A 22,461-nucleotide genomic window follows, 5' to 3' on the forward strand; every position below is an offset into this window, starting at 1 on the left:
TTCTAAATACTAATAATGAAGTAGCAGAAAGAAAAATTAAGAAAACAATCTCATTGACATTTGCATCAGAAATAAAATACCTAAGAATAAAATTAACCAAGGAGGTGAAAGACCTATAGACTGAAAACTATAAGACTAATAAAATAAATTAAAGATGACAAAAACAAATGGAAAGATATTCCATGGTCATGGATTGGGGGGAACAAATATTGTTAAAATGTCCATACTACTCAAAGCAATCTACAGATTTGATGCAATCCCTATCAAAATACCAACAGCATTTTTCACAGAACTAAAAACAAATAATCCTAAATTTTGCATGGAACAAAAGCCCTCGAATAGCCAAAGCAAACTTGAGAAAGAAGAACAAAGCTGGAGGTATCACAACCCCAGATTTCAAGATATACTACAAAACTATAGTAACCAAAACAGTATGGTACTGGCACAAAAACAGACACAGATCAACAGAACAGAAGAGAGAACCCAGAAATAAACCCACACTTATAGGGTCAATTAATTTATGACAAAGGAGGCAAGAATATCCAATGGGAAAAAGACAGTCTCTTCAATAAATAGTGTTGGGGAAACTGGACAGCTATATGCAAAAGAATGAAATTGGACCACTTTCTTACACTATACACAAAAATAAATTCAAAGTGAATTACAACTAAATGTGAGACCTGAAACCATAAAACTCCTAAAAGAAAACACAGGCAGTGATCTCTTGGATATCAACCTTAGCAACATTTATGGATAATGTTGCCTGTCTCCTCAGGCAAAGGAAACAAAAACAAAAATAGACTAATAGAACTATACCAAAACAAAAAGCTTTTGCACAGCAAAGAAAACTATCAACAAAAAGGCAACTGAACAAGATACTTGCAAGTGATTTATCTAATGAATTAATATTCAAAATATATAAAGAACTTATACAACTCAACACCAAAACAAAACAAAACCCAATCCAATTTAAAAAAATGGGTAGAGGACCTAAACAGACATTTTTCCACAGAAGACATTCAAATGACAACCAGACACATAAAAAAGATGTTCAACATCACTAGTTACTGAAGAAAGGCAAGTCAATAGCACAATGTGATATCATCTTACAACCTGTCAAAATGGCTAGAATAAGAAAGATAAGAAATAACAAGTGTTGGTGAGGATATGAGGAAAAAGGAACTCTCATGCACTATTAGTGGGAATGTAAATTGGTACAGCCACTGAGGAAAACAGTATGATGGTTCCTCAAAAAATGTAAAAAAAAAAAAATGGGGCACCTGGGTGGCTCAGTTGGTTGAGCATTTATCTGCTTTCAACTCAGGTAATGATCCCAGGGTCCTGGGATCAAGCTCCACATTGGGATTCCTGCTCAGTGGGGAGCCTGCTCCTCCCTCTTCTTGCTCCCACTGCTTATATACTCTCTGTCAAATAAATAAATAACATTCTTTAAAAATGTGAAAAATAGAACTACCATACAATCCAGTAATTCCAATATTCAGTATTTATCCAGAGAAAATAAAAAACATTAATTAGAAAAGATATATGCACCCCTATGTTTACTGCAGCATTATTTACAACAGCCAAGATAGAGAAGCAACCCAAGTGTCCATCAATAGACAAATGGATTTTTAAAATGTGATACACATGCCCCCACACACACACACTGAATTATTACTCAGCCATAGAAAAAGAATGACATTCTGCCATTTGCAACAACATGGATGGATCTAGAGGGTACAATGCTAAGTGAAATCCATCAGACAGAGAATGACAGATACCATATGATTCCACTTATACGTGGAAAAAATAAAACAAATGAAGAACAAAAAAAATAGACTCTTAAATACATAGAACAAACTAGTGGATGCCAGAGAGGAGGTGAGTGGAAGGATGGGTAAAATAGGTGAAACAGATCAAAAAGTATGAAATTCCACTTATAAAATAAGTCATGGAGATGAAAAGTACAGCATAGGGAATATAGTCAATAATATTATAATAACACTGTATGGTGACTACGCTTGTGGTAGTGAATGCTGAGTAATATACAAAATTGTAGAAGCACTATGTAATACACCTGAAACCAATGCAGCATTGTACATCAACTATACTTCAATAATAAAATAAAATAAAAGGCAAATCAGTATCATATGGGGAATCAGAGTGCCAAAGTGCTGTATACTTGGTATTACTACTCCTCTGCTCTCTGCTCTGTCACATGGTAGCTAAAGGACCATGGGCCAGTCACAACAAATTTCAAGGGCCTTGCTATGCCCATCTGTCAGAGGGTTTCCCAGCTCCCTTAAAGCTCTGAAATTCTATGATTTAGAATCGTAAAAATCACTAACATAAAACATTAATAGGCACAACACTAGAGCGACTAGCATCCAATTAATACCTTGAGGAAATAAAGTGAGATAGTAACTTTTAACAGGAATTAATATAATTAAGGCAATAAATATTATTTTAACAAAAAATGCTACAGCTACAATAATTTGCTAATGGATATACAATATAAAAAGAGGTAAACTGTGACAGCAAAAACAAAAATGGGGGGGACTAAAAGGTTAGAGTTTTTATATGCAATCAAAGTTAAGTTGTTATTAGCATAAAACAGACTGTTATAGGTATGTTTTATACGAGCCTCACAGTAACCGCAAAGCAAAAACTTACAGTAAATTCACAAAAGAAAGGGAAGACAATCAGAGCATACTACTGAGCAAGGGTCCAAACCTCCAGAAAATCATCAATGCACAAAGGAAAGCAATAAGCAAGGAAGAAAGAAACAAAAGAACTACAAAATAGTGAGAAAACAAATTAAGATGGCATTAGTAAGTCCTTACCTATCAATAATTACTTTAAATGTAAATGAATTAAGTTCTCCAACCAAAAGGCATAAAGTAGCTAAAAACAAGACCCAACTACAGGTTGTCTACAAGAGGCTCACTTCAGCTTTACAGTCACACACAAGGCTCAAAATGAAGGGATGAAAAAAGTAATTCATGCAAATGAAAACCAAGAGAGCAGGAGAGCTATATTTAAATCAGAAAAAAATAGACTTTCAGCCAAAAACTGTAACAAGAGACAAATAAGGTCATTATATAATGTTAAAATGGTTAACTCATCAAGAAAATATAATAGTTATAAATATGTATGTACCTAACATCAGAGCAGCTACATATATATTAATAACAGATATGAAGGAAGAAATCAATGCATATATCATCTAGACAGAAAATCAGTAAGGCAAGCTATACTTTGGACCAAATGGACCTAAGAGACATCAAGAACATTCCATCCAGGGCTACAGAATACATATTCTCAAGTGCACATAGAACACTCTCCAGGATATATATCACAATAAGTCACAAAACAAATCCTAGAAAACTTAAAAAGACTGACATTATACCAAGTATCTTCTCTGACCACAGTGCTAATGAAAGTAGAACTCAACTAATAGGAAGAAAGCTGAAAAATTCACAAATATATAGAAATTAACACACTCCTGAATAACCAACAGGTCAAAGAAGGAATCAAAAACTATCTTGAAACAAATGAAAATGGAAACACAACATACCAAAACAAATGACCAACAGGCAGGTAAAAAGATGCCCAACATCAGTAATCACCAAGGACATATAATCAAAACCATAATGAGAGGTATCTGGCTGGCTCAGTTGATAGAGCAGATAACTCTTGATCTCAGGGTTGTGAGTTCAAGCCCCACATTGGGTGGAAGCTTACTTAAAAAATAAAAAAAAAAACTGCAATGAGGTATCACCTCACACCTGTTAGAATGGCTATTATCAAAAAAGTAAGAAATAAGTGTTGCCAAAAATGTGGAGATAAGAGAATCCTTGTATACTGCTAGTAGGAATAGAAGTTGGTGCAGCCACCATGCAAAACAGTATGGAGGCTTCTCAATATTTAAAAAAAAAAAAAACTATCATATGATCCAGCAATCCCACTTCTGGGTATTCAAAGAAAATAATCAGAGTCTCAAAGGAATATCTGTACTCTCATGTTCACTGCAGCATTATTTACAATAGCCAAGATATGAAAACATTAGTATCTGTCTACAGATGAATGGATAAGGATGTAGTACATACATAGAATGGAGTACTATTCGGCCATAAGAAAGAAGAAATTCTATCATTTGTGACATGGATGGACCTTGCAGGCACTATGCCAAGGGAAATAAGTCACACAGAGAAACGCAAATACTGCATGATACCACCTGTGTGTGGAACGTAAAAAAAGCCAAATTCATAGAAACAGAAAGTAGAACGGCAGTTGCCAGGGGCTGGGGGGAAACAGAGAGATGTTAACCAAGGGTCCAAACCTCCAGTTCTAAGATGAGTAATTTCTAGGGATCTAATATACAACATGATGCCTATAGTAAACAATACGTATTACATAATTGAAAGTTGCCAAGACAATCAATCTTAAATGTTCTAACGACATAAAAGAATTGGTAATTTTGTGAGGTGATAAAGGTATTAATTAACAATACTATGACAATCTTATTGCAATATGTAAATGTATCAAATAAATGTGTTGTATACCTATACATACTGTTATATGTCAATTATATCTCAATAAAGCTGAAAAAAATAGAACTACCTAATACAACCCAGCTTCTGGGTATATATATCCAAAGGAATTAAAATCAGTATCTCAAAAAAAAAATCAGTATCTCAAAGAGATATCTGTACTCTCATGTTCACTGCAGCATTATTCACAATATCCAAGACATGGAAGGAACCTTTAATGCCTACCAATGGACAAATGGATAAAGAAAATGTATATACATACCGTGGAATATTATTCAGCCTTAATTTTTTTAAGAAAAAATAAAGAAATTCAGCCATTTGCAACAACATAGATAAAACTTGGAGGATATTATGCTAAGGGAAATAAGCCAGACACAGAAAGACTAATACTAAGTGATACCACTCATGAGGAATCTACAAGAGTGAAACTCATAGAAGGAGAGTATAGAATGGTAGTTGTTCAGGGCTGGGGGAAATGGGGAAGTACTACTCAAAGGGTACAAAGTTTTAGTTATCCAGAATGAGTAAGGCCTAAAGATCTACTATACAGCATAGTGCCTACAATTAATTATAGTGTGGTGTATAATTAACAATTTGTTAAGTGGGTAGATCTTAAGTGTTCTTGTCACATATACAAAATAATAATGATGATAATAAATAAAGAGGGGGAAGGAAACTTGTAGAGGTGATGAATAGTTTTATGGCATAAATTGTGGTGATGGGTCCATGGACATATAATTACCTCCAAACTGTATATATCACATTGCATATATTAAATATGCATAGTTTTTTGTGTATCAGTCATACCTCAATAAAGTGGTTTTAAAAAAAAAAAGTGGTTTTAAAAAGCATCTTTAGACCTAAATGCAAAAGCTAAAATAATAAAGCCTTTAAGAGAAAACATAGGAGACTATCTTCATAACTTAGATGTAGGCAATTTCTTTATATAGGAAGAAAATAAGAACCATAGAGGGGAAAAATCAGACTTTATAAAAATTAAAAATTAAAAATTAAAAATGTTCATGAAAAGATACAGTTAAGAAAATGAAAGAATGAAAGAAAACATTTATAAAACAGGTATCTGACAAAGGCCTAGTAACCAAGATAATATAAAAAGCATCTAACTTAAAATGCCACAAAAAAGACTAAAAACAATGTTTAAAATGGCCAAATATTTTGAACAGACACTTCATAAAATATATGGAAGGTAAAGAATTGCAATAAAAAATTCTCAGCAAAATTAAGCATCAAGGAGATACAAAATAAAAACTAAATCACCACAGGATCAACTAAAATTAAAAGATCACCACCAAATGTCGGCAAAGATGTGGAACAACAGGAATTCTCGTGCTCTGGTGGGAGGAGCACAAAATGCCTACAACCGCTTTGGGAAAAGCACTAGCAGTTTCTAATAAAACTAATCACATACATTTGCCACTAACCCCAATCTTAGGTATTTCCCCAAGAGACATGAGAACATATCTCCACACAAAGACTTATTCAAGAATGTAGTTTTCTTCAAAATAGCCAAAAACTGGCAACAGCTGAGGTGTCCATTAAAAGAACTGATAAAAAAAAAAAGAAGAAGAACTGATAAAATTGTGGCATAATCACTCAATGGAATACTATCTAGCAGTAAAAAGGAAGGGATTACTGACACATGCAGTATCAATGAATCTGAAACATGTAATACTAAGCTTTACACAAAAGTACATATTAGAGAACACCATTTACATAAAGTTACAGAATAAACAACACTATGGCATAACAAAGTAAGAACAGTAGTTGCCTCTGTGTGCGTGGGGCAGGAATTGACAGGGAAGGAGCATGAGGGAGCCTCCTAGGGTGATGGTAATGTTCTATGTCACGATAGGGCTTTGGCTCCCATAAGTATATGCATTTGTAAAAACTCAGCAAATGGCACATTTAAGATTCGTGCATTCATTGTATATAAAACTTATATCATCAGAAAAACCTGTAAAAATATTCAACTCTCGTTAATGATCTGCATGTTGTAATGTTTAGGGGATGCATATAAATGTCTGCAATTTACTTAAAAATGTTAAAAATAACTGATGAACAGAGGGATAGATATGTGATAAAACAAATACAGTAAAATGTTAAAAGAGGTGGCTATAAAAGTATTTACCATAGGATTCTTTCACCTTTCTTGTATACTTGAAAATGTTGGTAATAAAATATCAGGACAAAGGGGGAGTAATAAAAGAAAAATCAAAGAAGGAAGAAATAGCAGAGAATGCTAAAGAAGAAGCACCAGGGAGGGAGGGAAGGAGGGAGAAGGAACATGAAAATAGTATAATAGCCCAAAAGCCAGTGAGAAAGGCAACTTCAGAGGAGGCAACAGTCAATTGTATAGAATTCTTCTGAAAATTCAAATAACATTGAAAGAGGCCCTTTGGATTTGGTTATAGGAGGGATGTGAATGGAGGAGAGTGATGCCACACTGAAGTGGAGAGAAAAAAAAGCGATTGGTGAGGATGGAGAGTAAATGAAAAGCAACTGCTAGGACACCTAGCTGGGAAGGAGAGCAGAGACAGGGGGCTACAGCTGAACAAGGATGGGAGGTCATAACTCTGGAAAATGAACTAGGGGTGGTGGAAGGGGAGGAGGGCAGGGGGTGGGGGTGAATGGGTGACGGGCACTGAGGGAGGCACTTGATGGGATGAGCACTGGGTGTTATTCTGTATGTTGGCAAATTGAACACCAATAAAAAATAAATTTATTATTAAAAAAAAGGATGGGAGGTCAAGGTAATGGACAATACTGGAGCATGTTTATGTGGATGGGAGTGATGCAGTAGACAATCAGGGGATGCAGTGGGTAGAACTGTATCCCCCAAAATGATATGCTTAAGCCCTAACCCCCAGTACCTGTAAATGTTACCTCATACAGAAATAGGATCTTTGGAGATGTAATTAAAATGAGGTTCTGCTAAATTAGGGCAGGCCTTAATTCAATAACTGGTGTCCCTATAAGAAGAAGACATAATAAGAAGAGGAATTTGGATACAGACAGAGATCCAGAGAAAACATCATGTGACAGTGAGACAGATACTGGAACGATACATCTGGAAGCCAAGGAATGCCCAGGATTGCCAGCAACTACCAGAAGCTGGGAAGAAAGACGGAAGGATTCTCCCCAAAAGCCTTCAGAGAGAGGGGATGGCTCTGCTGACACTGATTTCAGACTTCTAGCCTCCAGAGTCGTGAGAAGTGATTTCTGTTACCTTCAAGCCACCAAGATTGTGGCTTGTTAATGGACTGTTAATGGCAGTCCTCGAAAACTAATCCGGGGGAGATTAACAGTGAAGAGAAAAAGGCAGGGGTGATGTTCTTGAGAAAGTGATAGGGAACCATTTGTCCACAGGAGAGGTTGGGCCTTTGTGTCAGGGCTACCCTCTTCCATCTAAATAAGTATAGCATCATTCAGGGAGGATCTACACAATCGAGGGTTTAATTCAGAAGCTTATGACAATGAAGAATGCTTCTGACAGCCTTTGTAAGAGGTTCTCTGTCCTACTAACTAATATACAATATGTAGCCTGCATAGTCAAGTTACTAGTCTTCCAGTAAACATACAAGAACCAACCCATGAAACCTAAGTGCAGCAATTCTGTCTTCCAAAAGACCTTTGAGAACAAAGATGCAAGTCTTACCAACTGGAATGGAACCAGGTGCTCGGCCAATGGTCAAAACAAAAGCACCAGATGAAAAGCCTAGTAATCCGATTTCAGGAAGCTCCTTACCTTGAGCTGCTGCTGGAGTTCACTGTTCAGCCGGGCCAGCACTGCATTTGCCTCTTTATTTTTGCGGATAGCAGTTTGAATAGCCTTCTTCTGTTTGGAAGACTGTCTAAAAAAAGTACAAACAGTTCAGGGAAACAGAACTCAGAGGTCCAGATCCTTGTGGGTCAGAACACTCTAATTCACGAGAAGTGCTCAACTAACAAGGGGCTAATGTCACAGGGCTCCAAAAATAAAATCATCGATTCGCAGGCAGGCAAGCAGGCACACACCAAACAAAACAAATTTGTCGGGATGAATTATTTACACCTGAAGTAATTCCCATTTTATAACTTGAAGAAAAGCTGTGAATTGGACCTTTTCAAACTTTGCATTCCATTTATTCCAAGACATTTTAATAAGCATTTCTTCCTCACAAACCACGTTAACTAGAATGCCCTTTTTGTGTAAGCATTAATGGCATTTAAAAGACCTGCAGGTGGCCTCTGTGGACAAGTCTGAAGGAAATGAATAGAAGAACATTCTCTTTAGGAAAAATCCTACATTAACTTAGCCAGCCTATATAACTCTCCTTCATCTCTTTATTATTAGGTATGAATGCTTGAGTGTGTGTATGTATGTGAGTATGCTCACGCAAGTGCATATACCAGCATACATCTGTGGCACTTGAGAAAATGTTTTAATACCACTATTCCTAAATTAAGTCAGTATTAAATTCACAGAACAGGTATAACTAGAGTGACCATATGTTTCACTTTGCCCATTACATCCTCTGCTTATACTGCTTGTCTGGCCCTAATTATCTTAGAACCCTCTTTTTCCCTCGAAGCTGTCTACAGTTGGGATGATAAATCAACATGATTGTATAACCTACAACCTTATATCCCACAGCAAAAAATACCGAATTCTCAGAGCGAAAGGCCAATTTAAGTTCCCCTTGGAAAATAGACATATTTACAATCTGTGAGAGGTAGGTTCTACGCCAGAGCAACTTAACCAGAATGCATAGTGACCATTGTGGAGATCTGATTAATATTCACTGAGTATATACACTATGCTACCCACTCTGCTAATCTGCAGAAGGCATACTCCCTTCTCCAACAAATTGAAAAATTAATTTTTTCATCCATAAATAGGCAAGAAAGAGGCTTTAAAATCTACTTTTAGAAAGATAAAGATTGGATTTCCAGTTTCAGGACAATGTGAAGTAGACATACTTCTCTCTACCCCACCAAATACAGCTAAAGTCCTAGATATAATATATAAAACAAACATAAGATTACTCCAAAAAGTGAAGAAGCAAATTAGTCAAGGAACTCAGCACCCAGGGAAACACACAACAGTGAATTCCCCAAGTTTTCTTTCTTGCTTCATATATCCCAGACTACATAGTGGAGAAATCAGCAATCCATAAATGCCAACAAAGGCAGACAGTAAAAAGTCTTTCCCCATCCAAATCCTGCTCTTTCCAACCAAATAACTTGGAAATGGGCAGCCTAGCAAGACCTAAATTAGACACAACACCTCTCCTGGAGATACATGGAATTTTTTTTTTACATGGAATTTCTTTAACAAAATATTAGCAAATAGAATTTAGCAGTGTATTAAAAACTATACACCATGACCAAGAGAGCTTTATTCCAGAGATGCAAGGCTGATTCAATATTCAAAAGTCAATAAATATAATCTACCAACCTAACAGGTGAAAGAACAAAATCACATGACTGTATCAACTGATAAAGAAAAATCACCTGATAAAACTCAATACCCATTCATGATAAAAACTCTCAGAAAACTATGAATAGAGGTCAACTGGTTCAAGCTGATGAAGAATGTCTACAAAAAAAACTACAGCTGACATCATACATACATACATAATAAAAACTAAATGCTTTCCCCCTGAGATGAGGAACAAAGCAAGGATTTCTACTTTCATTACTATTTTCAATACAGTGCTAGAAGTCCTAGCCACCACAATAATGCAAGAAAAGGAAATTAAAGGCACACAAATTAGAAAGAATGAAATTGTCCCTATCTGCAGATGACATAATAGCCTATATAGAAAGTTCCAAGGAATCTATAAAAAAATTCTCAGAACTAATAAATGACTTCAATTAGAATAGAAGTGAGTGTGGAGGAGAGAAGATTAACGTACAAAAATCAATAGAATGGGGGTGCCTGAATGGCTCAATCAGTTAAATGTCTGACTCTTGATTTCGGCTCAGGTCATGATCTCCGAGTTGTGGCACTGAGCCCCACGTTGGGCTCTGCACTCAGCGTAGAGTCTGATTGTCCCTCTCCCTCTGCTCTTCTCTTTCTCTCTCTCTCTCTCTCTCTCTCTCTCTCCCCCAATTCTCAAAAAAACAATAGATAATTTTTTAAATCAATAAAATTTTGATATACTAACATTGAATACTTACAGAAAAATTAAAATACAATATTTACAAAGCTTCAAACCAAAATTCTTAGATATATCAAAACAACTACAAGACTTACATGCTGAAAACTATACAACACTAATGAAAAAATAGGATCAAAATAAATAGAGAAATATTCATCATGTTCATGGATTGGATGACTCAACATAATAAAAAAAAAAGTCCATTCTCCTCAGATAACACAATTCCTTTTTTTCTAATTTTTTAAAGATTGATTGATTGATTGATTGATTGATTTGAGAAAGAAAGCATGAGCAGGGTCAGGGGTGAGGGGGAAGTAGACGTTTAACCAACTGAGCCACCCAGGTACCCCAAAGGTTTAACAAAATTTGTATCGAAATCTCAGTAAGATTTTTTTTGTAGATCAAGACAAAATTATTCCAAAATTTATGTGGAAAGAAGAATTAGAATGTCTAAAATAATTTTGTTTTTTATAAAGATTTTATTTATTTATTCATGAGAGACACAGAGAGAGAGGCAGAGACACAGGCAAAGGGAGAAACAGGCTCCATGCAGGGAGCCCGATGCAGGACTCAATCCCAGGACTCCAGGATCACGCTCTGAGCCGAAGGCAGATGCTCAACCACTGAGCCACCCAGGCATCATCATGTTCACCTCTCTTTTGACACTGAAATGGATGCTGGCCCCTGCTGAGCTGACCAGATTCTCCCTCCGAATGATTTGAGTTATGGCTAATAATTCAGTTCAGCCTGGGCCCAGCACAGTAATCTCTACAGTTGAAGGTGCTTGAGAAGTCTTCATAGACAAAAATGTCAAAAACATCCTAAGAAAACTGAGAGGCATCAGAATGAGCCCCAGAAGGTTTGCAATCCTTTCTTCCAATCCACTCCTGCCCCTGATTTCCCCGGGTCACCTCTATATCCTTATAATACAGAGTATAGTTTTGGGGCACCTGGGTGGCTCTGCCTTCAGCCCAGGTCATGATCCCAGAGTCCTGGCTCTCTGCTCAGTGGGAAGTCTGCTTGCTTCTCCCTTTCCCTCTGCCCCTCCCCCTGTTGTATTCTCCTGCTCTCTGTCAAATAAATACATACAATCTTTAAAAAATAATAAAGAGTATGGTTTTGCTACCTCAAGTTGCCTTTTATCATTTGCTACCAAAGGAGTCCTAAATAACACAAAGATAGGATCAAGCCCAGAATACCTCTGAAGGGGTCACCAAAGCATTTAACCTGCCTCACCCTCTTAAGAGTTGCTTCTGGAGTCTGTCTCTTCAGGTTCTCCTAATATTTGTACTGTTTCAGGCTGTACTCTAACCAGCCTGGCTTCCAGGGAGGAAACTGAAGGAGTAACACTTACGTAGACATTTGTTTTGTCTGGCTCTGTTGTGTGTCATGCTATCTATCAATTTAGAACAGCAGCACCATGAGGCACTGTCCACTCAAGGACAGTGGCAGACTGTCCTCCAAAACCTATTCTTGTGCCTTCTTGTTTGCAGTAGCCTAGCATTCTCAGTTTGAGTGAGGTACATGGCCCTCTAACTAGAAATTCCATTTCCCTGTCTTTCTTGCAGGTAGGTAAGGCCATATGACTTAAGTTTGGGCCAAAGCAATCAGAGATGCCACTTCTGAGGCATCCCCTTAAAAATAGCCTGTTTTCTCTCCATTTGTTCCATCCCCACTCCGGGGTCTAGAATGTGAACATGTTAGTGAGCCATCTTCAACCATAAAGATAAAGGCAACCCCCACAGGGATCCAGAATAAGAATACAGGAAAGTACCCGGGTTCATGCACAGAGCTAATCTACACTTTGGGACCACTCACCAACTTAGACTTCTACACAAGAAAGAAGTCAATTTCTATTTTTATCTGAGTGCCTGTTAATTGGGTTTCATTCAAGCAGCTGAACCAATATTTGAAAGAATGTAAACTGGGGTCTCTAGATAAGAAAAATCTTCTTAGCCTTCAACCTGAGCCGCAATTTCTCCCACGGAATTATGAGTACAGCGTCTAAGAAGTGAACTTGTATTACCTTTTCTCTACTTGGAAATAGCAGGTTTTTATTAGGAATGCCACTCATTGACCCTACAGACAATCTGGTACCATTAAGCATGCAGCAGGAAGGAAAACAGAATCCAAGCACACTAAGAACATCATGCAGGCAAGCAGACACTGTCACACTGGCTGCTGGGCATGCTCTGGGGTGGTCCAGGACACTTCCAGAGTTTACAGAAAAGAGCAAAAACCATGGAAGCTGGAACAGCTTCAGTCATAGTACTGTTATACAACACCCTCTCTCTCCAAACTGTTCAAACCATTCTATTTTCCCAAGGTCCATCTATACAAGATGTACAAGACATGAGGGAAAAAAACAAGTAAGCCACATTATTTCTTTTAAAAAAACCATTTTTGGGACACCTAGGCAGCTCAGTGGTTGAGTGTCTGCTTTTGGCTCAGGGTGTGATCCCAGGATCCAGAATCGAGTCCCACATCAGCCTCCTCCCAGGGAGCCTGTTTCTCCCTCTGCTTATGTCTCTGCCTCTCTCTCTGGATCTCTCATGAATAAATAAATAAAATCTTTTTTAAAAAACCACTTTTGTCCTCACAAGCAGCTCAGTAATTATGACACAATCCAAGAGTTGTTTATTAGTTATAATCTGGACTCAGCAGCTCACTTAGAAAAGATTATTTTATTTTTCCTTTGCCCTAAATGGAATAGACAATGATGATATATGAAGAAGAATTTGTTTCTTACAATAGGTCAGTTCTGATGTTCATTTCCCGAAGACCTGATGACCATTTTCCAACTAGTTTATTTTTTTTAGCCTTTCTTAACCAGTGTTCTGTTAGACAGTTAAGAAAATTACTTGTCACTCTTTTGTCAATTTCCCCCAAAACAATACACAGTAAATACCACTCTAGATGCATAGGAGAGAGGTTAAGTTCCTACAGACAATGGATGTCTAAGGGCATCAGAGTTTCATTCTTTCCCAGAACCCTGGTTGAGAAAGAACTATACAGACTAACCATCATGTGTCTGGCTGTCTCTCTCTCCAGGGCTTAAGAAAATGATAAATTCTAAGTTGCTCCTTATCACTCCAAAATAAACTAGTCTGGGAATGATAACAAGCTGTATGAAATTCTCTAACCCAAAGCTTACATCCCTGCCATTTACAGCACTACTTGTGTTCCTGGTGATCACTAGCGTCTCTCAGTCTGACACCATGTGGTCACCTAACTAGTGAGAGAGTATCACAATGAGGGACAGTCACTAAACTGGCAAATAAAAGAAAATATCTCCATCAATAAACGATGTGGGGACAACTGGATATCTATATGCAAAAGAATGAAGTTGGGTCCTTTCCTTACCCTATACACAAACATGAACTCAAAATTAACCACATGTTTCGATGTAAGAGCTAAAACTATAAAACCTATAGACGCAAACACAGGAAAAAATCTTCATGAACTTGAGTTAGGCAGTGGTTTCCAAGCCATGACACTAAAGACACAAGTAACAAAAGAAAACAAAATAAACTGGACTTCATCAATATTAAAACTTTAGAGCTGCAAATGACACCATCAAGAAAGTGAAATGACCATCTACAGAATGGGAGAAAACACTTGTAAATCATTTATCTGGCAAGGGATGTGTAATCAGAACAGGTCAAGAATTCCTAACTCAACATAAAAAGATAAATAATCCAAGCAGAAAAGGGCAAAGGATCAAGTAAACATTTCTCCAAAGATAAACAAATGGCCAATAAGCACATGAAAAGATGCTCAACATCATTAGCCATTAGGGAAATGTAAATCAAAAAGATAATGAGATACTCCTTCATACCCACTAGGATGGCTGTAATAATTTTAAAAAATAAATAAATAGCAGCAAGTGTTGACCAAAAATACCAGGAGGAACCAGAACTCTCATATGTTCCTGGTAGGACTGTAAAATGCTGCACCTACCATGGAAAACAGTTTGGCAAGTCCTCAAAATATTAAATATAGAGTGACCATATGACCTAGCAATTCCACTGCTAGGTACATACTCAAGACAAATGAAAATGTAAGCCCACACTAAAACGTGTACACACATAGTATGCCAGCATTATTCTTTACAGCTTTAAAGTGAAAACAACCGGGATCCCTGGGTGGCGCAGCGGTTTGGCGCCTGCCTTTGGCCCGGGGCGCGATCCTGGAGACCCAGGATCGAGTCCCACATCGGGCTCCCGGTGCATGGAGCCTGCTTCTCCCTCTGCCTGTGTCTCTGCCTCTCTCTCTCTCTGTAACTATCATAAATAAATAAAAATTAAAAAAAAATTAAAAAAAAAATAAAGTGAAAACAACCAAAATGTCCATCAAGTAATGAATGAATAAATGTGGTATATCCATACAATGAGACATTATTTAGCAATAAAAAAGAATCAAGTACTGACTCAGGCTACAGCATGGATAAACCTTGAACACATTATGCTAACTAAAAAAAAAAAAAAAAAAAAAAAAAAGGCCAGCCACAGAAGACCGTGTGCTGTAGGATTACATTCACATGAAATGGCCACAACAGGCGAACCTAGAGAGACACAGAGTAGATGACTAGCTGCCTGGGACATGGGACAGGAATGGAAAGTGATTGCTAACCCACAGAATTTCGTTTGGGGGCAATGAAAATGTTCTAAAATTAGTTTGTGACAACAGTTGCACAACTTTGTGGAAATACTAAAAACCACTGAATTGCACATGTAAAAGGTGAATTATATTGCTATGTGAATTACATCTGAAGAAAGCTGTTTAAAGGGCACCTGGGTGGCTCAGTGGTTGAGCATCTACCTTCAGCACAGGTCATGATCCCGGGGTTCTGGGATCAAATCTTGTACTGGGCTCCCCAATCTTGTATTGCCTCTCCCCTCTGCCTATGTCTCTGCCTCTCTCTATGTCGCTCATGAAAAAATAAATAAAATCTACAAAAAATGAAAGCTATTTTAAAAACAAACACACAGATAAAGGAAAGGAACAGAAAAAGACCTCTGCATGAGCTCTGCCAGCTGCCCTCCATCCAGCACAGAGGGTGCTGTAGCCATCCCTGACTAACAGTGATGTGAAGCAGAGACCACCGTGGAAAGCCAAGATGGCACATAGAAGCAAGTTTAGCCATCCTTGTCCCTGACATGGATTCATCCCCTAGGCTTGACAGTGACTGAAAGACAGTCAAAGCTCTCAGTGGCCATTAAGGACAAAATATATTTCCTTTATGCATTGATACTGCTAGGGAACTGTCTATTTGGAAGAACTGACACAAAAAACATTATCTGAAGAGTGTTGTATGGATTCATCATGGGGTTTTGGCTTCAGAGGCAAGTCGCGCCCACAGAATCTGTTGCTTCTTTCTCTACAACAGTATAAGCAGGAGAAAACCACAGCAGCCCCTGGGATCTACAAGGCCACTAGAGCAGTGTCAGGGCGTATGTTGAGCATTTATGTTAGTGACCAGGCAAGTTCATTTATGAAGTTATGCACAGCAGCAGGTTTCTGCTCTCAACACTGCTTAATTCCACTACAGAAAAACTGAGGCAAGGGATAGGTTTTCTTAAAACAAAACCCTCTGTAGAAAACTGGTTTGTCAGGAACATTGTTCTCTCAGTTCCTAGCCTTGTCCATGGGTGCCCCCCTCACATAACTGTTACAGCCAGTCACATAGCTATTTTGGAGGCTCCACATGTGACCATCTGTGCTGAGATGATCGACAATAAAAATTTTCGTGGGGAAAAAAAATTTTTTTTCGTGGGGAATAAAAAGAAATCACAAGCCACATGTACTTAAAATTGGGTCTGAGGGTCACAAAGCTAGCCATTTGCCCTGGGGGAGCACCAGAAGCAAAGAGGAAAAAGGGCCATTTGTATCACTGTCTTCTTCCTAGGAAAACGCGCACCAGCACAAGGAAGCAGGGCAGGAAGGAGAGGAGGAGGAGAAAGGAAGAGAGGGAAATCAAAGCAAACTGCAACAGCACATCTTTGTACTTGCTTGGCCCTTGGCTCAGGTTAGGTTTTAGAGCATAGGTCTCTTCCTGGGTGCCCGGGAAGAGTACCACCACAGAGACAAGAAGGCAAAACTACAACCATAAAAATCACACCGTTCTATGGCCATGAGTATAAATGCAAACAGATTTCCAGGTACACACATACAAAAACTGGAAAGCTGGTGTCTGAGTCCCGTGATCTGCCGTACATACTTTTGGACTGCTGCGTGGGGCTTCCCGCTCGCTGCCGACACTGGCCCAACAGTGCTAGGAGGCTCTTGGCTTTCTGTAGCTGAGTTTTCAGGTCGGAACTTCCTTCGGATGGGCTTTGATGGAGGCTGAGAATGTGGTATGTCCTGCAGATTAAATACAAAACAATAAAACCCCGAAGTTCACAACAGAAATGCTCCCTTCATCTTGCCAATGTCCTCATGTTCCTTCTATGCCCATCCTCAGGTCAGGTGTGTGCTCTGTTCAAACTCCACACCTGAGGATGTAAGGTTGACTCATGACTTCACAAGGGGGGGAGGGGAGGATGACACAGGAGGCACACGGGCATCAGATTCCAGGAGCCTTTCTTTTTTTGTTGTTCTTTCCATGCTTGCAGCATATTATTGCTTTTTGCACCTGAAAGGACACAGGTATCAGATTCCAATGGGAACTCCCTTCCTTTTTTAAATGCTATGTGCATTTCACACCACAAGGCTTTTTCTGACTGAAGACAAAGCTCACTCTTGCCTCACTTTGGGGCCTGTGGGAACATGTTGTAAGCTTTGAAGTTTGTGATAGTCTCAGTCACCTCCTCATTCTTCCACTCCCAATTCATACATGAAGTCAAGCTTAAGGGCCACAATGTCTTCTGGAAGGAGACAGCCAGCTGGCTTCCTAGGAGTCCCCTCCTCACCTGTGCTCCCAGGCCCAGGGCCCATGCTCTGATCAGAGGAGGGCCTTAGAAAAACAGGGTGCAGCCAGAAGAGGGTAAGAAGGTAAACAGAGAGCAAAAGTGAGTGGTGCCTTCTGAGTAAGTAATCTGGGACTCAGTGACACCAGTGGGCTAAGGTGAAGATGCCGGGATGCAAGAGGGGACCATGGCACACAGACAAAGGAAGGCAGACTTCCCGGCCCCCACCAGAGGTGCTCCTAGACACTCAGCAACCTGCAGGGTTCTGCCAAAGGCCCTCCCCACCACACCTCCTGAACTTGCCAAAAGCAAAGCCACCATATTTAGCTCAAAGGCTGAAGAGGGAAGTACAAACGGTCAGTGACATCAAGGTCAGGCCCAAGAATCATCAGCACCCTAATCTTCACAAAGAGCCCAAATTATAGGAAAGCTGGATCATTACCATTCAGGTCAGGACACAGACACCAAAGCAAAACAGATTTGCAAATAGAGACAAGAAGCCCAGGGGAGGGGCTCACAGTGCCATCACAGGGGCACCTTCCCGCAGGCCTTACCTTCTTCGTTGGACTACTCTCAGCAACCTGGGAGGGAGCTCTGTTCAGCTGGGGGTGTATTTCAGCCTCAGACACTTGTTCAGACTGTAGCAAAATATCATACAGAAGATAAAAATGCAAAAACATAACCACCTAAATATATAATGAAGAGCACTTAGAAAATGTCACTAAGCGTAAGTGATTTAGACCAACATGCAGCCAAGTGTGGTCAAGTCTGTGGACCCCGGAGAAAATCTTCCCTAGACCCTGCCATTCCCTCCCATGCCCCCTTCCAGTACTGTTCAATATTAGGAAAAGGAGTTGCAGTAATGTCCATAACTAGACACAGGTGTTGCTAAAAACTAATGTTTTACAAGCTCAAACTAAAAAAATAAGGCTTATCGAAAAAAAAAAAAGGCTGGGAAATTTGTTAAAATTTTAACCCAAGCACTAACAAAAATAGTAACCATAATAATAAAAAAATTGAAATTTTTAAAAATGTTAAATTCCTAAGAAAAACACTCTAAGAGACATGACTCTTTACCTTAAAAAACACAGGAGTGGGGGAGTCTAATGGAAGGAGTAAACAGAAGGGTTGAGGCTACCAAGTAGTATGGAATCGATGGACAAATGCACAAAGAATGGTGAGGACTGCCTCCAAAGCCCTTTGAGACTGAGCAGGTGCCAAAGAGTCAAGCAGAAGAGTACAGGGAGACTAGATGCCATGTGCTGTTCCCGGTCTCCAAGAGGCTTGCTACACTCAGCTGCTATTAGCCAATAATGCAAAGTGTTAACATGCTGAGAAAAAATGCTCCATATGAACTAATGTGACTTCTTCATTATAGTGACATCAGTCCTCTACCCACAGATTAATATGCATTTCAGAAACACACACTGCAGCACAACAATCATCCTTAACATGTCCATCCTGTTCCTAACCCGGCCTTTTCTAACTCCTTCCAGAGCCTGGCTTCTTTCTTCTTCCACCTCTTCTGTAACAGACAGGGGCATTAAATGTTCCCCTATTTATCGGATTCTTGCTGCCTCTTCTAGTTTTTTCCCAGGCCTCTGCCCAGCACAGCACCCCTGACTATCTTTTTAAAACTCCTGTCCCTGGCATCTGATGAAGCACAATCTCCTACTGGTAATTATTATCTCTCTTTCCTGTTTTGACCCCTCTTATCCCTCAGATGTAGGATTTCTCAAGATTCTGTCTTTGGATCTCCCACCCTATTCCTCCCATCACCATTCATTCTTTTCCACAGCAAGCCCGTCTGCTCCTACATTTGCACTGCCCTAGCTAGAAACCTCAATTCCCTATCACCAGTCCACCTCTTCCAAAGCCATTTTGCAAGCACTCCATATGCCTTATTTCTCATTCCAAGTTTTGCTTATAGCCTTCTCCTTTCCATTAAGGATAACTGTATTGCTACTGTTGTCGATAGTTATCTGAAACACCAAACACGGTGTCACACATTTCTCCAGGTGTTCTGCATAGATGAAAGCATTTCATCATCAGAGCCCTAGGAAGGAATTATTACCCTCATCTAATTGGTGAAGAAACTGAGGATCAAGAAGTTGAAGAACTTACCCAAGATCACACAAACAGCAGAGTCTGAACCCAGGCCTCAGGTTCCAATGTCGGGCTTGTGACCACTATGCTATATAGCCTCAGGTACTCTTGGGACCGAGTGGTACTCATTCAAGAAATATTTATTGACCAGCTACTGCAGGCAGGCCCTGTGCTAGATCTGTTATTCAAGATAAATGATACTTAGACCTTTCTTATAAGAAGCTTGAAGTCTAGCAGAAAAGGCAGAGAAATGATGGGACAAGCATGCTTCAGTGGAATTCAGACTTTGGTGAGGAAGTATGAGGGCCCAGGCTGGGTGGGTGAGCAAAGACTTGAATGAAGGTGATATCACAGCTAAGACCTGAGTGATAAGTAGGGTGCAGCCCAGTGCACAGGGATAGTGAGGAAGGAAGCTCCAGTACCCAGAACACCAATTTAGGATACCATGACAGTAAGAGATCTGTCACCAAGACAGGAACCATGAGAGAAGCAAATGTAAGGGGAGCTCACTTTCAGGCACACTGAGTTTGAAACACTCAGGCAACACCTGTGCAAAGCTATCCAGGAGCCATTCCTTATCAGGAGTATGAGGAATGTAAGTAAGACTTTACCCACCTTCCCTCAGGGTTCTGACAAATAATGTCATACTTTAAGATCTGCAGGCCCAGGGGCACCTGGGTGGCTCAGGAGGTTAAGTGCCCACTCTTGATTTCAGCTCAGCTCATGACCTCAGGGTCCTAAGATCAAGCCCCACAACTGGCTCTTCACTAGGTGTGGAGTCTGCCTGGGATTCTCTCCCTCTCCCTCTGCTCTTACACTCAGTCACTCTTTCACACTCTCTTTCTAGAAAGAAAAGAAAAGAAGAGAAAAAAAGAAAAGAAAGAAAAAAGAAAAGAAAAGAAAGAAAAAAGAAGAAAAGAAAAGAAAAGAAAAGAAAGAAAAGAAAAGAAAAGAAAAGAAAAGAAAAGGAAAAGAAAAGGAAAAGAAAAAAGAAAAGAAAAGAAAAGATCCACAGGTCCAATGTCAGCTTTATTAATGGCTGAGTGAGGGCCCAATAAACTCCTGAATGCAGGATTTCCCCTGACCTGTGTGGAAGAACACAACTTGGACTTGATGCCCCTTCTTACCTTCCATCCCCAAATCTATTGCTTGGAACACAAATGTTCTGGCCTCAAGTCTATGCATGCAGCTCTCTGCAGGACCACAGGTATGCACTGACATATCCTGCCAGCTAGTCACAGAGAAAAGGAGTGACTGATTAGTCTCCCCGCCTTTCACCTGCTCAGCTCTCTCCTCCATCATCAGGCAGAGAGAAGCATTTGCCCTAATGCTTCCTTTCCTGGGGAAATGAGCAGTCTCCCTCTCGTGGAAAATACGGGGGAAATAATAAATCAGATTCTCCAACAAAAATAAGGATTCTAAGCACAGCAAAAGTAGTAGACTATCATTATCGTTGCCTCTGCTTTCTTCCCTTAAACATCTCTAAAAATCCAAACAACACTGGAGTGGGAGTTGATAAGGATGAAAAAGCAAGTTGTGAAAAGGGTATGACAATTTTTTTTTCCACTTATATGTTTACCTTCCTGAAACTGTATCCAAAGGCCTTGGTTTTCTAGCTCCACCACCGAAAACAAACAGCTCCTCGGTGCTATGTCAGGTGGAATCTAACCACCAACCTCCTTGGGAGGAACATCAAGACCTCCCCTCCCCACCCCATGACTGATTCTAAATGACTCCATCTATTGAACATTCAGAGGAGTGGAATCTTGTGAGGGGCCTGAAGCATGGGAATCACGAAGGTCCTAGAAAGGTAGAGCTTCACTGGAGCCAGACATTATCCCAGAAAAAGAGATGAGCAAAGAAAATGAGCTTTGTGGTAAAAACAAAACTAAACTAAACAAAAAACTAAAGATGAGATTTAGAGGTACAAAAGCCCCTCTTTGCAAGAAACTATTTCACTTTACCTCAGGAAAATAGTGTAAGGCTTAGCAGCTGGAAAGCCAAAAAAGCCTGGGAGATTTCTTTGCTATTTCTACAGACTTTTCTAAGGTAACTAACAACTTGGAGAGAACGATAACCCATGAAACAGGGGGGCCTCAGCAGCTCCCTTTTTCCTCCACATATTAAAATACGAAACAACTCTATCAAGATGGATGATATGCCCTTGCCTGGATTAGAAGCAACCCATAGTGGGCAAAGGCAATCCACTTAAAACATTGAAAATGAAAACAAGACAAAAAATGATGGTCACTTAAATCAGTCTGGTGGAAGTGGGGAATAGGCATATTTGAGAGCTATGTAAACTTGACACTAGCTACATCCTTGGTGATTGATGGTATGTGATAAGTGAAAGGAAAGAACAATGACACATGGAAGCCAGATTTTGATCTTCAACAATGGATAAATGGTTGAGAGGAAAGAGTTTAAAGCAAGAGGAAAAGAAATATGGCAGCATAAAAGCTGAATAAAATTAAGCAGATTCATCACAAGCAGGACTAGAACAACCCACCTCTATCTTCTTATAGCAGTATCTCTCAAATATGAGTTCCAGGGAATATCAGTTCTATGAATTGCCTAGCCAAGGATAGGCTCTGTAAAGAGCCAGATAAATACTTTCAGTTTTACAGGCCATTTGGTCTGTGTGTCTCCAATACAAACGTGCTACACTGCTACTGAGTGCTAAAGCTGCCAAAGACAACAACACAATGGAACATCGGGGTGGCTCAGTTG

General features: G+C 39.4%; 1 protein-coding gene across 13 annotated transcripts in view; it reads right to left on the minus strand.

Moving 5' to 3' along the window:
- The window catches only part of REPS2 (RALBP1 associated Eps domain containing 2), a 231,736-nt gene that overhangs the window by 23,834 nt on the left and 185,441 nt on the right, over positions 1-22,461 (minus strand). For all 13 annotated transcript variants that reach the window (XR_013375073.1, XM_077889682.1, XM_077889681.1 and 10 more), the window contains 3 exons: positions 18,180-18,263; positions 16,938-17,080; positions 8,320-8,425 (listed from right to left, as the gene is read on the minus strand). Coding sequence is in view for 12 of the 13 variants with exons in the window: in XM_077889682.1 (XP_077745808.1) it covers positions 8,320-8,425; positions 16,938-17,080; positions 18,180-18,263 (333 nt within the window). In the remaining variant the exon portion in view is untranslated. The remainder of the gene's footprint in view (positions 1-8,319; positions 8,426-16,937; positions 17,081-18,179; positions 18,264-22,461) is intronic.

Source organism: Canis aureus, chromosome X, assembly GCF_053574225.1.
Source record: "Canis aureus isolate CA01 chromosome X, VMU_Caureus_v.1.0, whole genome shotgun sequence".
Lineage (NCBI taxonomy): Eukaryota > Metazoa > Chordata > Mammalia > Carnivora > Canidae > Canis > Canis aureus.